Raw genomic sequence first — 18,866 nt, 5'->3', positions numbered from 1 at the left:
CAGACACAAACAGATATGTCATTCCATCAGTGATGGCTCACCTTGGCCCGGGTTGAAGCAGCTGGTGAACTTGATCATCACCAAAAACTTTCAGGTGAAAAAAACAAAAGGTCAGACATCAGCCTGAAATCCATTCATCACTGTCAAAACCTGCTTCTTACTTGTGACTGTACTTTAAAAGAGATTCTTGGGTGTTTACTAGTCAACAAAGCAGTTTAAATCGCTAGTAAAACTTACATATCACCAGCCATGTTACTTTAACGAAATGTACATGGATACAGTTACTAGATCCTGAGAAAGTCATGGAGTTACTTTGAAAGGCTCAGTGATTCTGAGGTAGCACAGTATCTCAGCTTTCAGAACTGTATTGATAAGTCAAATAAGTAACTCTCATTCAGAATATATTAAGTTATGGTGCACACATATTTTGTTTTGTTGAGGTAAGTCATTATTCAACTCTGATATTTAAAAAGCCAAGGTACGCAGAAGTTGGCATAGCATCTGTTCCGAAAGGAAACTGATTAATAAATAATGAGAAGAAGCAGCAACAATGCAGACTGCTCTCTGGTATAGAAAGGTATAAGCTATTGTATATTCAGAGACTACAAAGTACATTCCTGGAACTATCGAGGCTGCATCACACTTAAAGCTAACAGCAGCTTCAGAGAGACAGCAGCTCCACAACCGCTTAATGAAAACTTCAGTAGCCGAAATTCCATTCATATTTCTAGAATAATAATCAGTTTTTGGGGCGGTACTGTCAGAAGAAGAGACTTTACAGTGACGAGTTAATGTGTTAAATGAATCTCAATGAAGTCAAAGAAAGGCTTTCAAGCTGCTGAAACACACACACACACACACACACACACACACACACACACACACACACACACACACACACACACACACACACACACACACACACACACACACACACACACACACACACACACGATACTCATATAAATTTCTAAGCATGGTTTAACATTAGAGTATTAGATTATATTACTGCTGCCCAATATTATACAAGTGTGTCCCATCTTTAAAAATGTGTTTTTACATTTGTCTGTTCTAATTTCTGCTGAGGGAAAAGTGAACTTCAGCTCGGATCAAGGGACCACAACCAAGCAGATAAATGAATTCCAGCAATCTGCAGGAATCCGCCGCTCTGTGCTGAAACCTCACCAAGTCAAACAGAAGTCATTCTTATGGACTTTGAGGTGAAGGGAAATCCAAACCCACATGCTCCCCTGACTCAAGTCTTCGAGTCCAAACCAGAGCAGATGCATGGCGAGAGCTCGGCTCCACCAACAGGAGCCCGGGGACGGGAAGATGAAGAGAAATGTGACGAGAGAAGCGAGGGGAAAAACAGCTGCAGAAGCAGCCAAGAGCAACACCATCATGCTGCTTCTCTCCCCATCAGCAACTTTAACTTCACACCATAAAACAAGGAGGGAAAGTCAGAGCAATGTGTTCAAAGAGTTGGTAAATGAGATATCTGGCTCTTGAAGAGAAAGTTTAGTTATACCCGAGCATGTCAAAATCAAGTTCCATCTTGAGTTTAGGTAAGCACTAAGCAGATATCTCTCCCACGCACCACTGAACTGTGGGAAGACAACCATACCTCATGAGGGTTGCTGTTGGGGGGGGGGGGGGGGGGGGGGATGATGACACAGGCTATCTCATCACTGTAAAATGAAAATAAACGACTGAAAACCTGAACGGCAGCCAAGTGGAAGGTCTCTCAAGACACAGTGTGCAAACACCCCGAGCCCCCATGTTCCCTCTGTGAGACCCTCCACTCGCCTGGAGGAATGTGATGACATGAATGAAGGGTCGAGGGCCTGTTCCCACAAAGAAGAAGCACCAGACGTGGCGGAACGGCCTCCTTTTCAAGGTGTGGGCTGTTATCACTACTCTATTGTCAACATGAGCTCCACATAAAGCTTAAATTAGCACCAAAATAAAAATTCCATCATGACTTTAAACACTCAGATCCACCATCAATTTTTCAAATAGAGTTTTAAACCTCCTTTATCTCATGTTATATAGTATTCAAATTAAGTATGGCTATTTCAAAAACAGTGTTACGGTTTTCTTATAGGCATTTTCTGTCTTTTTCCCATTAACCACCAATCAGAGTAAGAAATGAGCGGTGGGATACAGTGGAGTATCTTGAAAGGCAGCATGTGCTCCTTTAAAGCACAAACCAAACAGTTGGCCCTAATGTGACTAATGTGATCATTATTGGAAGTAATTAGCAATAAATTGAGTTAATCACGGCCAAATTCAGATGGGAGATGTAAACCTTTCTACTGCAGTAGTTTGTTAAGATACAGAACCATTCAGGACACATGTGCGATGATTTAGGTTTTTACAAGGACATAACCTGCATACATCACAATGAGGAATTTGTGCTATATATTAGTATTAGTCATACAGAAGCAATATTTCTATTGTCATGAACAATCATTATTTATCTCATGAAAAGAATTTGGTGTTTTTCAGAGCTGGGCTTGTCGTCTTTGAACTTTCACCAATATTTCAGGATAGAAAGTCATTTTGTTAAAAAAAGATGTGCTTGTTTATACGTCTTTAGAAAACATGGGAATCTTTTGTTTGCATAGTTGTGATGCACTGCCAGTGTTTTCCCTCTTAGTGTTTTTACAGTTTGTCATTAAGCTAAGAATTATATTTAAGTTGTTATATTAACGTTCTTTTACTTGACCCACTTACAGTATATTCCTTTTTTGTGTGACTGCCACCTTCCATGCTGCGTCTCAGCCACTAAATCAGCAGGAAAATCTGCAAGATCACGAGCAGCTTCACAGTTCATGTTTGTGCAAATTCTCAAAGATTTCTTTTTTTCCAGGAGGGAGGAATAACTTCACTATCAGACCTGCAGGTCACATATGGTTGTCCTTAACTGACCAAAATGTTGAATCAGAAGAAACTGAGCGTACATGATGCATTCAATAGAAGTGATTCACGTTTAATTTGAATTTGGCAGCCTTATTTTTCCCGTCTGTCATGTGACTCTGTTGGGGAAAATAAGGGTCCACTCCAGGTCTAAACTAGGGTACATATTGGTGCGGTACTTACCATTTGGATGCCAGTTGAAAATATATTGGTGGGCTTCACAACTTGTTTCTGATGCTCAATCTGGGTCTCCAGCTGCGCAGCTCGTACTTTATGTTGGGCGAGTAAGAGGGTGGCGGGAAGCTGAGACTGCTCCTGGAGAAACAAGCAGGAAATGGGATTTTGTGAGATTTTCACTCCAAATTTGTGACACATGGAACAAAATGTTTGATTAGAAACTTTTCACCCAGAAAAGAAAAGAAATGGCTGACGCTTGCATCTATTGAGAGGAGATGAAAACATGAGCAGGCATCAGTGTGTAACTCGATAACCAGCAGCTTTGTGCGGTTCAGGCTCGCTGCCACATTAGTAAAGAAAGCCATATTAAGAAAACCGTGGCAGCGGAGGAGGGACGCTGCTTCAAGTGCAGAGCACCGCCTTCACCTCCATTAAATGCAAGGTCGAACGTTTCACTTTCTTCTGTGGAGCGTTGCCAAGCACGGAGGTGTAGGAGCACAAGCTTGGACACACTGTCCACTGAGGAGGTCGGACGTTTGTGACAGGGTAGACAGCCATGGTGGGACAGTCTGCGCACTTTCAGGCAATTTAAATGCAAGTTACAGAAAATTGACTTGTTCAGTTACTTCTTTGAAACATAGTGGAATTACTTGGAAAAGTGACTCATGTTTTAGTTTTGATGGCATCTCTGAAGTACATGTCAGTTGGAGGAAGACGGTGTAGCACACAAATCATTTCAGTCTGTTTCACTCAACCGGGCATGATTTATTTCCGTACGTTTGACTGTGATCTCTCCTGTGAGGTGAGCGCACGTTTCTGCAACAATGCAAATCTCAGCAAAGCATCCAGAAAGAAACAGATGTATGACTGAACAATGACCAGAAGTAAAACATCTGGGATAAACTAACAACATGGCGAACGAAGCTGTAACAATGCTATATTTCCAATATTTTTTTAATGCAACTATATATGCCTTCAATGTGCAAACCTTAGACATTAGTCTTCAGGAAAAGTGCAGAAAATAGAAACATTTTTATTATTTGGTTAATTTCCATCCTTTAATGCCTATAAATACAGAGTTACAATGAACCCACTGTTTTTAAAATAAACAATATCTTTAAATAAATGTGCTTTATTAGTTTCATGTCTGAGTATTGACTCAGCTAAGTACTTTTAACCTACTCAATAACTTTACGCAGCAAATTCAGATACAAAAGCGTTAAGTTATTGTTTGTCGTGAAGTTTCAAGTTAAAATTTCCCTTCAGGATAAAATCAACATCTTCACCACAAAACAAGTATTTTATAAAAGAATCAGACACTTGTATGTTTCTGAAATTTCTCTAAATGTAACTTTATAAGGAGTTACTCCCAAAACTCTTGAACAACCTGCCAACTTCTCACGTCAGTACATCCTTTTGTGTTTACAGTGACTTTTTGCAACCGTATGTTGATGCAGTGGTCAGAATGTAGATGTGTCCATCTGCTTCATCAAATATCTTGAAAAAATAAATATGCTCCACGTTCCCCTCTGGTCTGTTTTCCCGATCATTAAGCCACTACAAATCAGCATCGTCTCAATCTACTGTCGTTTGCGCTCTCGGCCACTGCGGTGTACAGATGTCAGAGCTCAGGAGATTCCCTGGGGGGCGGGGCGGGGCGGGTGTGGGGGTGTGGGGGGGGATCTGAGAGCTGATCTCATCTGCCTACAGTCAACAGGCCCTGTGCCTTAAACAAACAAACACACAGCTTAGCTGCTATCTGTGATGGTCCTTCAGCAGCCTGCTCTGCAGGAACAATAACTTTCAAAGCCTGTAGCTCAACACAATGGAGCCAAAAGGCTTTAGAATCACAGAATGAGAACAATGCAGCCTGCAGCACAATGACTGCTAATAAGCTCTTAATGATCTCAGTCATGAACCTTCAGGCCAGCCGTGTGTTTGTGTGTCTCCAAGTATGTGTGTTAAACACGGAACATCTGTCAAATTGTCACTTGCTCTTCACATTACTCGACGCGTCTTCCTATGCACATGTGACCTGTGCGTATCTCACCAGCTCATCAAGCAGAGCCTGTTTGTTCTTCCTCTTGGCCTGTAGCTGCCTCTGCTCCTCCTGCAGTACCACCAGTCTGCGCTGCTCGTTGCCCTGCTGCTCCTGTAGCAGCAGCTCCTCCAGCTCCTCCTGCTCTCGTGTCTGAGGAGTCACAGAAACAAGACGATGAAGCCACACCAGTTCTCGCAGAGCTGTGCTGCCGCACTTGATCCCATAATCTGGCCTCCCAAGAGTAAGAAGGGAGCAAACATGAAGAATCTCTGTTTATTCTAACATCATTATTTGTAAAGGTATCATGCATGTGTGATAGAATACAGTCTAAAGTACATACGAGCTTCGCCTTATTTTTTTGGATGAGATCTCTGTTTTCCCTTTGGTACTGTTCCATCCTCAGCTTCGTGTTCTCCACATCGATGTTGTTTGTGAGGTTAAACACTAGACGGAGAAGACAATATATCAAGCACTCAAACACCCTAAATCAGCAGATCCACTAATATGAGGTTTTACTTTCATTGAGTAGCAATGCTGGTTTGTCATAATATAGAAAAAGGGTAATTACAAAAAAGATGTCCAGTCCAAAAATCACAACTGGAAATTTAACAATTATCTCAAATCCTTTTTGATGAAAAAAAAAAGACTAAAACTCTGAGTGATTTTGATTAATAAACACTGGCAAGCACAGTGTGCAGCACATTCAACGATTGTAGGACAACTCGTCCACGGACAGCACCCTTGGCGGACAACTGGTCCACGGATAAGATTTCAGAATTTCGGGGAGAAAATAAATCCTGTACAATGTAGTTTTACATATAATTTCTAATTGATATTTTATATATGTTTCATATATCTAGTATATGTCCATATATATTTAGTATAGTATCATATGGCTTTGTTTCTCGTGAACAATGGTCTTCTTTGTGGACATGACTCAAAGTGGTCAGCTACGAAGCAGCGTCATCTCATTCCGACATCGGAGCACTACAATGTCTTACACCATTACAAAGATACTTTGAAATCCAATCCTTCAAATCAATAATGCTGAAAAAGCAGGTAACGTCGCTACTGTATGAGCCCTGCAGCTCGTTAACATGCCGGAAGGCGGGCTTCCGACATGTTAACGAGAACCTGAACGCATCACTCAAAGTCATCATCATGAAGCAGCGTTTTAACTTTACGGCTAATTGGTTTTCAGAAATACATTTCTGAAAACCGTATTTCTGAAGACCGCATCTGAGCCAGTGCACGGTGCGCCCCCGTTGAGTTTGCGCTCTGGCCAGCTGCCAATGTTTATGTTTTTGTGTCAAGTAAACTTAATATCTTATCTTTTTTGTGTCAAATACACTTAATAATCCTTTCAAAATGGGCCAAAATATACATTGAAATCCGTTACTTCAATTCAATAATGCTAAAAAAAAAGATTGTCGTGGATGAGTTGTGTGGAATCGTGTGGACGAGTTGTCCTGGTTTGCAGTTTTGTGGACAAGTCGTCGGTGGACGAGTTGTCCGTTCACCGCAATTCAACCAATATGTGTTCATCCAGATGAATGGATAAACACTGCTTACATGCTGTCCATGAACTCGTACGACAAAAATGAGGACATGCTGCTAATGTTAAAAGCTAATAATTTCTTAAATGACTGAATCTACTTGTGAGGCTTTATGATTGAAAGACATTGAGAAAGTTATGCTATCCTTTAGGATAGACCAGCAGCAGTGTTTACTGGGACAAACTAGCTGCAAGGCTAACTGGACAAATTATATCTGGTTTTCTTAATGCATCCAAGCTAATTATGCTGCTTTCCTGTTGCCTACAGTGGTCAAAATCTCTGCCTTGTAATGATGTAATTTCCTTGGAAAAATCTGTTTTTTCACTTCATGCTTGGTTGCAGTGGAGCAGTTATTGCACTAGATCTTTTTGAGTGTAAATGAAACTTAGAACTTCATACACACAGGCAATACTAGAGCAGAGCTGCATGTACCACCATTAAAAGTTTAAAACTTCGACCTGCTGTCAAAACAACAGGGAAACACTGTTTATGCCAACATGTCACTGTGCATGCAGCCGTGAAAACTCTAAAGCTGAACTTGGGTACATTGAAGCTGCCTTGAGTTTATCGACTGAAACGGGGCGATTCTTTTATAACTTCCACTTCACAACACCAGAAACACTGCAGAGCTCTGGCGTACGAGGAAGCTAGAAACTAGCATAGGAGTCCAGGGTGGGATGATGTGCAAACATCAACAGAGATAGTCTCCAATCCCAGCCTCTGGCTGGCCCTCATGCCTGTAAACCCCCCAGAGTTCACCTCAGCATAACATTTCCAAGCTCATACCGATGTCCTCCACTTGTTCCAGGTAATCGTTATATTCTCTCAGGCTGGGGAAGTCAAAGTCTCTCTTGTTGTAACTGCAGAGGATGAAGAGAAATGATGATGCAAATAGTAAAACCCGATGAGAGCAAATATTCACCGACATTAATAGCTTCCATTAAATCAACCATTTTATGATAACCATGTCTGCATACTGGCTAACAGACTCGCATTAGATAGTCAATTAAGGGGCTATTAAAGAAATGATAAGAGGGAGAGGAAGAGGGCGGGGAGGGGATGAGGAGTAAAAATCTGGCAGAGAAAGAGCCTTCCAGTTTGAGCCCCCCCGGGGAGACTCATTGTCTACAAAACAAACAGGGTAATGAGAAAGACAAAGGTGCTTAAGAAGTGGGAGGAGGCATTGGATGACACTTAAACACACAGAGCCGCACCCGGCACCCTCCCCGGTCGCCCTCACTCACATCTTCAGGACCCTCTTGCGGATCTCCACCTCCTTGTCTATGGTGGGGTCCTCGAAGAGCTGCACGCGGAAGTTGTTCTTCCTCAGGGGCGTGTCGCACTGCACGCAGTTCCCCGAGCCGCGCACGAACAGCATCTCCACGCAGTTCTCGCATCTGAGCAGGGAAACAGACAGCAGCAGAGACATCAGGAGGGAGCTGAGCTGGGTGCTTCCCGAGGTGACCCTCCTCAGTGTGGCTGCTAAAACACTATTTTCCTCAGAGAAAAGCCAAATTGTGTTCGTTTTTTTTTCGAGTGTCTGTAAGCCATCATCAGACGCAAAGGGTGATAATGGGGTGCATGATACTTTCCTCTGAGTGCTCAAAGATGGCCGGGATTATGATTGGAATGTCGATTAGGCTGCTTCCCACTCTCAAACAAGAGGAAATTAGTCCGACAGTGGAGTGTCTGTCTGCACTGGAAAAACATTTACATTATTGTTATTTTAACAGACCTCAGTCATTCTGCCGCGTTGCATAATATGATAAAAACCAGCTCGGTAATTCACAGTGCAGTCTATCATTAGGGGACTAAGTGTTATGTAGTGTGGAAAAAAAAAAAAAAAAAAAAAGCTCAAAAATGGACAACTGCAGCATTTTGCGCAATTGTATACTTCGGTATGTTCAGTTAATTTGGCATCCGTGATCAAGGCTTTTATTAAAATCTAGCTTGAAAAAAGCAACAGCATGTTCACGAAGTATTGCAGTTTTTTTCTCTTCCTGGCAGAAAATGTCATCATTATTCCTGATGTAGTACCTAAATGAAAGAAGGCTTTATTATGAAGAGGTTTAGACCACATTTTTACATAGCATGGAAAGCCAGGCTGTTGCTGATCAAAGTATTCACTATAAATCTGTTTAATGATACAATTACTTTCCAAGATAAAATATGTAGCTGTACAGCACAGTCATGATGACTTTTTCAGGTGGCCTTTAGTTCCTCATATGCACAACTATGAATCACTAGCTCTCGTCAGTAAAGAGCACGTCTCTCCAACCGTGACCCGTTCTGAACAAAAAGGAAGGGACGCGGGTTCAAACGGGAAGGTTCACTCCACGCGCCATCATGACAAACGCCATGGCAACCAATCGGCAGACCTACCTGAGGCCACAATCCCAAGTTGAGCCATCAATCACACCTTCATGCAGGTAGGCGTTTACCCATCACTCACACTCCAGTGAGGAGTGGATGCCGAGGACAATGGGAGTGCTCCTTTATCTCCCCTGATGGGGAGGAGCGCCTGGATAAACGTTTGCCCAGTCCGCTCTTTTAATTAAGTCTCTGTGGAGCTTTATTTCCACAGGAATCCACCTTCCTGCTTGTGACCAACTTTACAAAACTAGACATCTGGTTTCCAAATGGCACTATCTGCTTGTGAGTGTTGACAGTTTTCATAATAAAATACAGCAAAGCGGAGGGAAAAAAGACAGATATTTCACCAAGAGTCATTGATGGTGTGGTTGAGTCATTTCTTTCCAGAAGTCAAGGACTGAGCTGGAGACACTGCTGCCAGGACTGAAGCTGCCTGGGAATGGAGCGTATTAGAAAGATCCTGTGCGATGATTCACTTCATCAGCAGGATTCAAAGCAAAAGAAAAGCAGTTTAAGGTGAAACTGCAGCGGTAGGGGGTTTGTTTGTTTACACCTAGCGTCTCAGATCAGGGTAAAACAAGCCCAACCTGCCAAGTGTGACAGCTCCCACAGCTTTACAACAAATACATGGCACGCTGGTAAGTCTGTCTGTTCAGGCTTACATGAAGCAGTGAAATAAAAAAAGAAAAAAAAAGAAAGCTGAATGAAGGGCGGAAACATCTGCGTTGTCCAGTTGGTGCTTCAGAGCACGAGGAGCCCCTGGAAGAGGCAGATGTTCGCCACGGCCTCGGGCTACAGGAGATCTATAGGCCTTGCCATATGGAGGTAGATAGAAGGATTCAGCTTGTTTCCACAGGCCCACAAAGAGCCCATTCATCAACACGGGGCGAGGATTGGGGCGTAGCTTGCCCCCTGCCCCATAAATGGACCACACAACAGAACTCTCCAAAGGGGAAATCCTGTGTAACTCTAGAGCAAAGTGGTGACCGTCTAAAAGGAGGGAGGAGACTTTCAGTCAATTTGCTGTCTGCCATCTGAAGGTCGATCTCTCTCAGCTTCAGCTTCCAGACTGTGTGCCTCTTGTCATTTTTAATCAAAGAGGGGACCCACAACTCACTGCCAATGCTACGCTACTTTACCGCAGACACAGATCACACCTTGAAGAGATACGACAGATCTCCAGCTGCTTAGCATCTCCGTGTCCCAAGGCTGTTGTGGCTGCCTCAACGCTCCCAGCTCCTCCCTCTCTCACCTGTCCCACTCGGAGCTCCAGGCTGCTATCTCTTCCATCTGCAGCTGTCAGCAGCTCAGAGAAGGGGGTGGTAAGAGGAAGATAAACAGGGTCCTGGCTCAGCAAAGAGACTCTGCCACCTCCACCCATCGTCCCCCAGTGACATTGCCAGCATCTTTTCCCCGTCCAATAAAAAAGCTTCACAAATGGACAAGAGTTTATTTCTAGTACAGCTCTGTCCAGGTTTCTATCACAATAAGAGCTGTCTCGGGATAGTTCCTGGATAAACTTGGAGTAATCAGAGGCTAGCTGTGAATGACATTTAGCTCTGTTACGACTCTCTGTGACCAAAAATATCTGCACCTGTCAGAAAATTATTGCCCCAGCGTATGACTGCTTAGACAAGGTGGGCAATCATTGTCCTGATGGGGCCATGAGACAAAGTAGGACTGAAGGGCCAAGCAATAAGATGAAGCCACCTGTATAAGGGGAAGGAGGTCTTCCAGCACATATAACCAGGCCCAGTTGATCTGGTTCATGCATAGACAAGCAATAAGTCCTACTAATATTGGCCCAATAATGACACATCACTTCATACAGCCATTAGGTTTGCATGCTCCTGAGAGACGACCACTAACTGTATATCTCAGCATGTTTTATGTGATGACGATGAATTCAGATTATAATTGCTGAACAATCTGTTTTTCACAAACTATGTATGCAGCTGCCAACTTTCAATTCACTAAATACGTCCATTATCTACAGTCTGCATCAATCTTTCTTTTTAAGCAACATTTTGCTGAAGACTGCTAGCTTTAGACAAAGCAGTGAAATGTTGATTATGACTTGCTTTTTATAAACAAAAGAATAAGGCCAAGAGGTATTTTCACTTACAAATAACAGTGTTCCTTCTATTTTAGGACCAAATTTTAACCAGGAGCATCTGCACCATGATTGTTAATCATATTTATGTTTTATTCTTGATCACATGCACGCCACGTGTGTGGGTTCCACCACAAGCATTTCAGAAGTGGAAGAGTTTGTTGACATTATTGTGTCGATTTTTTTGTCGTTATTGTGAGTTCTTCTGACTTGTGAAAACAGGCCGAATTATTGAAATAATGAGGTGAATTAAGATCTGCTGCCAAGTAAAAGAGGTGCACTGTATCAGTTTTCCACGTATTGTCCATGCATGTCTTCTACCACCAGAGCTATAGCCATCAAAAAAGCTATGAGCAAGTGGAGAAGTCTTAAAACATTTTATTCCAACACTGTAAGACTAAATTCTTTCTATTGCAGGGTGTCCATTCTGATTGTCCATTCAATTTCTGGAAGCACCAAGAAGAAAAATGAAGCCAGTTGTCACTGCTGCACTAATAGACACCCCCTAAAACTATTTCTGAAGAGGATCTCAACCTTAAAAAACAATGTAGAACTGTCACTTGTATCTAATGAGGTGTGTCTGTCCTGTCAGCCACTCTGTCCACTGTCCCTACGCCACTGTCTGCCAAAACCACAACTGTTTTTTTTCTGCCTATGCCCAGTGTCAAATGCCAAAGGACACTGAGCCCAGTGTCATTGTGCAAAGGTAATAAATAACGCACATCAAATGCCCCTGGTGACAGGGATACAAAATGTGCTGTGCTGGGGTTTAAATTTAGATGCATGGAGAAGCTTAATAATGCAATGCACCGCCAAAGGCTGGTCAGCCCAGAATGGAACGGGCTCTCCGTCGGGCCCAGGAAGAGACGAGCTTATCAACTTATTGAAATGAATGACGCAGAACCGACAGTCCAACCCGACTCAGCTAACTGTCCATTTTTCCCAAAGTACAAAAAAAGGTCCTCACTTGTCTCGCTAAGCCTGCAAAATATTTATTCACATAACGAAAACAAGGCTGTGTCGGAGGAAGCCCGGTATACAATCACTCCACTGCTGCAATGCACAGTCACATAAATGCAACCGTTCGCATATTAAACTGCACCAAATGACATGGAGAAACTCTAAGAAGATAACACAGTCTGCTTCACTTCACTTAATGAAGTGTCAAAGGTTCAGGAAGTTACTGAAAGAGTCTGAATACATGCTGCTGGGACGATGCTCAATGCTAACCTCCACCGTGCTGCAGGGAGCAAAGAGCCTCCAACTTCAGCAGACATTAAAACCTGATAGAGTTGTTTAAAAATGTAACTAGTCTTCAAATGGATCGTAATGGATACTATATTTTTGGGGCCAGTTCTTAAAAGAGAATTTTCTCTTTTTAGTCTACTCGACTCAAATATGCGTGTTTAGTGGGCAAAGAAATGACTCGCCATTATCTCGAAGTGATATGAGAAGAATGGAGGCATTGACAAATAAGAGTGAAAATGCTTTGTTAGAGCTCCATCAGGCTTTTAAGGGCGTGTTCATATTCCCCTGTTTGGTCCGGACGGCAGTTCTCTTCAAGAAAAAAAACGTTTCATTTGGGCGATGAGAACACGCCCATGAACTCTGAACCGGCGCAAACAAGACTCTAGTCCCCATAAAAACCTCGGTCTCGGTTCCTTTACAAACAATCTTTCTAGCGGGCAGGGTGAGAGGACAGAATAGAATTCTGGGTAGTAAACAAACAAAGATAACTGCATGGATCAGAAGAATTAGATGCAGAAAGAAAAAGTTGGAAAACATCTTGCGGCCAGACGTGGCGCAGTCAGCAAGAATTAGTGAGAAAGTAGAAGTGACAAAGGCGCTGATTGATATCTGGTCTGAAGACTACTGTATATATCGCAGTTGTTTATTGTGGCTACCCATTAGCCATGAGCTAACTAGCCTAACCACCACGGGCTAAAGCAGCGGAACTTCCGCTTTCGGTCCGGACCAATCAATGAGGCGAGTTTCTGGTTTCTTCTTCGCTTCCTCTCTAGTCAGTGTGTGTTTGAGGCGACAGCGCCCCTAAACTAGCAGCTGTAAATTCTAAAACCCCCGCTCGGCTTTGAACTGTGGACTGCAAAGACAATCATCTGTTGAAAAAAGATGATGTAATCAACACCCACCGCAGTCCAGTCACGAATAACATGCTCCGGTCAAGTTGCAATAGCTACTGACGCTAGCCAGAGGAGGAGCAGGAGCATAGACCTACATCACTCAGGGTTATATGAAGTCTATAAACAAGAATCTAATTCTAAATTTCTATGTGCTCCATCTCTTCTTCTGCGTTGATGGTGTATTTGGCACCCCTGAAGGCCTGGCGTATGTACTACATGCAGTTTTGGCTCGTGTAGACGGGGCCTGAATTTAACATAACTTTAACTAACAGTTTACTATTTAGGTTAAGTACTTTTCTGAATGTGTTTACATAGATTAATCTACCACCGTGATTAATCTGATTTGAAACTTTTAACGCTATTAACCCATCCGCAGTGCATAATGAAAGTACGTGTCCACAGGATCCGTCAATTTCTCGCATCCCATTCATTGTCTACCTAGGAGATAGCCAGAGGTAATTTGCATAAAGCAGAATCCAACCCATTTTTATGCAAATGAAGCAGAGCGGAGGTCCGACGCATCACGAAACTTTCGTAAAACATCTAAACTAGCTGTAGTGGAACTAAAACGAGGACAGATTCAGCAACTGTACAGCGTATTTCTGGCCTCAAATGATTTCAGAAATACTTTTTGCTAAAGTGTTTTAGTGATGTAAGAGAACGTTTGTGACCGAGCTGCCATGTTGGTTTAGTTTGAACTCCTGGAGCAGACAGACCCGAGTGACGCGTCTCCTCTCGGATAATGTCAACAAGTTAAGTTGTCTCAGTAGCTTCTGAAAAGGGAGTAACAGGAACACATAATTATGGATAAATGTTTGTTTTGAAAAAGACAGAAGTTTTTTTGTTAACATAAACTATTACATGCGTTTAATAAACATGTTGAGTGTACATATATTCCCTTCTGTCTTGAGTCTGTTTGCTGTTTGCATGAGTGCTCAAGACTCATGCAAAATGAAACTCGATTAATATAGATTAAAAAAGAATGAAATTTAATCGTGATTAATCAAAATCCCTGTGACAGACTGGCGATCTGTCCAGGGTTTATCCTGCCCTTGCCCACAGTACATTGGGATCAGCTTCAGCGCCTCGTGACCTTGAACTGGATAAGCGGGATAGAAGATGGATGGATGGATGGATGGATGGATGGATGGATGGATGGATGGATGGATGGATGGATGGATGGATGGATGGAAAATCGAAATTAATCCACAGTAACCCTGTGATTAATATGATTAAAACTTTTAATAGTTTGACAGCACGAGTTTATTTTATAGTGTGTTTCTTGGTAAGCATGTGTAAGCATGAGAATCAAATCTAATTTTGTTGGGTCAATAGAAGTTAAAGATGCTGAGTTGTGTCTGCACAAAAACTTTGTATGTATATAAATATCTTTCCCTCTCACACTTTTTTCTTTAACATTTATTTTTTTGCTAACTTTTGCTGTACAAAATTGTTGATTACACCAAATGGGAAATCAGTAAGTGTGAAATTGAAAGGCACTCTGTAGCTGCAGCACATGCCTTCATATCCTTCAGCCAGACTCGCTGCAAACAAAAAGCCAAACAACAACTGTGATGGAAATACTAATATGGTTTGAGACTACAGCAGTTTTCAAGTGGTGCATAAATTCACCGTCGCACTGACTCCGAGGAAGAAATCCAAGGTGACCCCGGCGAGGACGTCGCTCCAAATTGCTTCATTGCAGAATCGTTTTAATTTTCTGTGTGTAGCTCTGCGTTCAGACGCAGGCGCTGAGTTATGAGCCGGCTGACCTGATGACAAAGCACGACCACTTCCTGACGGTACGGTCAATAAACAGACAGGGTCGAAAAGATGCCTTCATCAAGCTCGCAAAGGCACAGAATAGTGCTCCTGGAGAACATGTTCCTCCATTTGAACAGGGTGAAAATAAAGAGGATTCATTGCCAAGTGTAAAAAAATACAACTATTTCTGTGCATTTACCCTAAACCTTGGGTTCTTACAGAGATGGGAGCAGAACTGCAGGAAAACCAGCATTTTTGTTGTTGTTGTTTTAATTGTGATAGCCATGTCCTCTGGTAAGAAAAAAATGGAAAAACATTTGTTCTCATTATCTCGAATATTTTGAGATACTGGATTTTTTTTTATTCTTCCCGATTTATAAGCTGAAATGATCAATAAAATCATTTTGAAAAAGTTGAAATGAGGTTAAGTTTCAGATCTTCTCACAGAAGATCTACTACAGAGCTTCAGCAGTTAAAATAAAGATATTTTGCTGCTTAAATAGCTTTTGGATAGTCTTCAGTTGTTAGAATGATGGTCACTGGGATGAGCTCTATAATGGTATTAATGGTGAGACAGTAGTTCCTGTGGCTTTATGGCGCACAGTGTTAGTGAATAGGGCACAAAAGACGGGGCGTGGTGGTGATCCTGCTCTATGAACGCAGTGCAGCATGAGTCTAGATCAGTTCATTATTTTAAGATAATCTCAAAAAGTCCTGTGGATAATTCATATTCATGAATAAAACTGCAGGAGACATGGTGATGAAGTGGTTAGCACCACTGACACGATATAAAGTTATAGAGTGATCAAGTTCCACTGCTGGCTGCAGAGAACGTTTCTCCACTTCAAGCTCATATCGATCAAATAAATTAACTTTATGTGTCGGTGGTTTGATTCCCATCTTGAGCTCGCAATGTGTCGAAATAAACTTTGGCAGAATATTGAGCCTCATGTTGCTTTATAAATTGCGTGCATCCGTCACAACTAGTGCATGAGGGTGGAAGTAAATGTACATTGAAAATGCTAAAGTATATAGATCCATTCTCTACAAGCCAGCTCTTTAACCAGTCCAGAACAGATCCTGTCATATGCACACAGTGGTTTTCACGTTTATGCCGGGTCTTGTTGTACACTGCAGCTGACAATGCTTTTGAACCGGAATAGTTTGAAATGCTGTCATGTGATTGAGTATAAAGCATCTTTACATAAAAGACTAAAATGTATTCACTTGTTATCAACACAAATGGTAATTCTAAGTAACTGTCATTCTTATTTTTTGTCCAAGACAATGTATTTTCATTTTCACATATCCCAGCTGAAAATATGTGAAAACCTCAGCACACAAAGTTTGTGTATTTTCACAAGAAAAGTCACATTTCTCAGGAGTAACAGCTTCAATGCAGAGGTGTGGAAACAAACAGCGTCTTGTTATCAAGAACCAACAAAGTGCCATTTTTATCAGCAATAACATGAGCATGGAGCCAATATGTTAAACCCCTCCATTAAAGCTAGAGTTGATTAGTGGTAAGAACATATACTGATTGTCAGCGAAGAGTCAAACACCTTCAAAAACACACTGCTTTTAACAATCTGTTAGTTCTGACTTAAATCTTGTGACATAAACTGGAATATTTTGTTTATTGCTCACATGGTGGGTATTCAGCCAACTGTAATCTGCTTTGCCACATTGTGTGAACCTTGCGGAGTCACTGGTTCAAGTTATGTAAAGCATTGCATTGGAAAAAGAGGTGCACGTTGCTTTATAAGAAGAAAACCAAATCAAACTCAAAGCTTGATATTTTTGTATGCTTTTCAATGCAAGAAAAAATCCAAAATAAATATTTTATTATGTAGTAACTGACTAGATTAGTTTTCTTGTTTTGCAACACTTAAGTTGTTTATTAATCTATTGAAAAGCTCACTAATTGGATTAAAGACAATTTTGATGTGGAAATTTTCCAGCTAGTATTAGTATGACATTACATAACCAACCAGTCATACACGCTTCTTTGTAAAGAGAAATAATCGTCTAGCTTTGCAATGAAAAGCAATAAAGACATTTATAAATGTTAACAATTAGTAGTTGAAATAACACAGAAACTCCTTCATGTAGTTTACATTTTTATCACTTTTTAGTAAGTCTCCTCTCTATATGAGTCCTTGTTTACGTTCTCAATTAATATGTAGCGTTTATTTAAACATTTTATCTACTCTACTTCTGTGTTGATGACCTTTTTATTCCCCAAGTAAATACAGAAAATCTGTTAGAACACCCATTAACTGTCATCCCTGACAAGTTTTAAAAGTTATAAATGCAAAACGAACTTAATTTAAGATAAATACAGAGCCATCAAAAGTAAAGTAAATTGTAAAGGATTTTTGATCGTGTTTGATGGAGTTTTGTCGCGTTTGAGATGACAAACTGTGTGTTTTGGATGTTTTTGTTAAATTAGCTTCTCTCTTCTGCGTGTATGATCATGTTTACTGTTTTTTTATAGGTTTGAGTTGAAAATGTGTCTGTGTTGTGTATGTTTAGGTTGAACTACTTTCTCTTTGGTGCGTTTATAGTCATATTGACTTAAGTTTTAGGGGTTTAGAGGTGAAAATGTGCTTGTGTTCTGGATGTTTTGGTTGAATTAGTTTCTCTCTGCTGTGTTTACGACCATGTTTGATGGAGTTGTATGGGTTTTCCGGTGAAAACGAATCTGTTGTGTATGTCTTGTTTGCACTAGCTGCTCTCTGCTGTGATTTTATAATCATGTTTGGTGGATTTTTACGGGTTTTGAGGTGAAAACGTGTCTGTGTTGTGGTTGCACTAGCTTCTCTCTGCAGTCTGGTGTAAATACTCACAGCGTGTGTCCGCACACGTTCACCATCAGCTTCAGGGACGGATTCCTGTATTTGGTGGTTTTACATCTCGGACATCCCTGGTCGTCCATTTTGATGTCCTTTCCAGGCAAAGTTTCAAACTTTCAGGGGAAAATATCAATAACCGGCGGCTCTGCTGTCAGCCGCTAACATGCTAATAGCTGCGTCGCATAGAATGCGCTCCGACTGGGAAATGGCCCCGAACAAACGTTCCGAGTTGGTCAGACTGGTCAAGCGCGCGCCGGGTGTCGGCGGGGGGGGGGGGGGGGGGGGGTAAAAACTGAGTCATGTTTCATACAAAGGCCACGTTTAAGACGGAGTGCGTCAAATAGCTGTTTTTGATTATATGCTCCCGCTGCAGTCACATATATTCCACAATCTAAAACCCAATTAGAGCAAAAATCAACCCAGATGTTCCCCGCGGCTGTTGACGTCATCACGTCTCTGGATAAATGCGCATCTGTTTGGAGAAGAAAATTCATCACATATACTTTTATATATATATATAGATATATATATATGTCTGAATTAATTTAGTTTTATTACATTATGACCTATTATATGGAGACTATAAAATAGAGCAAGTGTTTATCAAATAGTTTCTTTTTAAACCTACCGTGTAATTATTTATGTCCACATTGGTATATCCTGTGTTGTCACTCTGTTATTCCTTTTGATTTAAATTATTCGATAAACAAAAAATTGTTATGTATAATCTCCAGTAAATAAATCACGTTAGTGAGTTCAGTTTCACTTTAATCCTTTCATTCTCCATTTGAATATTGTAATAAAGGCTTTGTGAATATAATTTAATTAGAATTGCAACATCATAAGACATTAAATGTGTTCTTTCAGTAGACTGTGTCATTTAGCAGTTGAACTAGAGGTTATAATCACTATTAGTTGGAACTTTAA

The 18,866-nt window shown here is 41.3% G+C and overlaps 1 protein-coding gene across 1 annotated transcript in view; it reads right to left on the bottom strand.

Moving 5' to 3' along the window:
- Nucleotides 1-18,150, bottom strand: part of mnat1 (MNAT1 component of CDK activating kinase) — a 42,415-nt gene extending 24,265 nt beyond the window's left edge. Inside the window, exons 1-6 of the mRNA XM_080479277.1 lie at nt 17,934-18,150; nt 7,938-8,090; nt 7,480-7,553; nt 5,478-5,581; nt 5,147-5,287; nt 3,103-3,234 (exon numbers count right to left, since the gene is read on the bottom strand). Of these exons, the coding sequence (XP_080335403.1) occupies nt 3,103-3,234; nt 5,147-5,287; nt 5,478-5,581; nt 7,480-7,553; nt 7,938-8,090; nt 17,934-18,022 (693 nt within the window). The 5' untranslated portion in view covers nt 18,023-18,150. The remainder of the gene's footprint in view (nt 1-3,102; nt 3,235-5,146; nt 5,288-5,477; nt 5,582-7,479; nt 7,554-7,937; nt 8,091-17,933) is intronic.
- Nucleotides 18,151-18,866: the final 716 nt, after the last annotated feature.

The sequence above is a fragment of the Lipophrys pholis genome (assembly GCF_963383615.2).
Source record: "Lipophrys pholis genome assembly, chromosome: 14".
Lineage (NCBI taxonomy): Eukaryota > Metazoa > Chordata > Actinopteri > Blenniiformes > Blenniidae > Lipophrys > Lipophrys pholis.
This window is presented reverse-complemented; position numbering and strand designations above follow the sequence as displayed.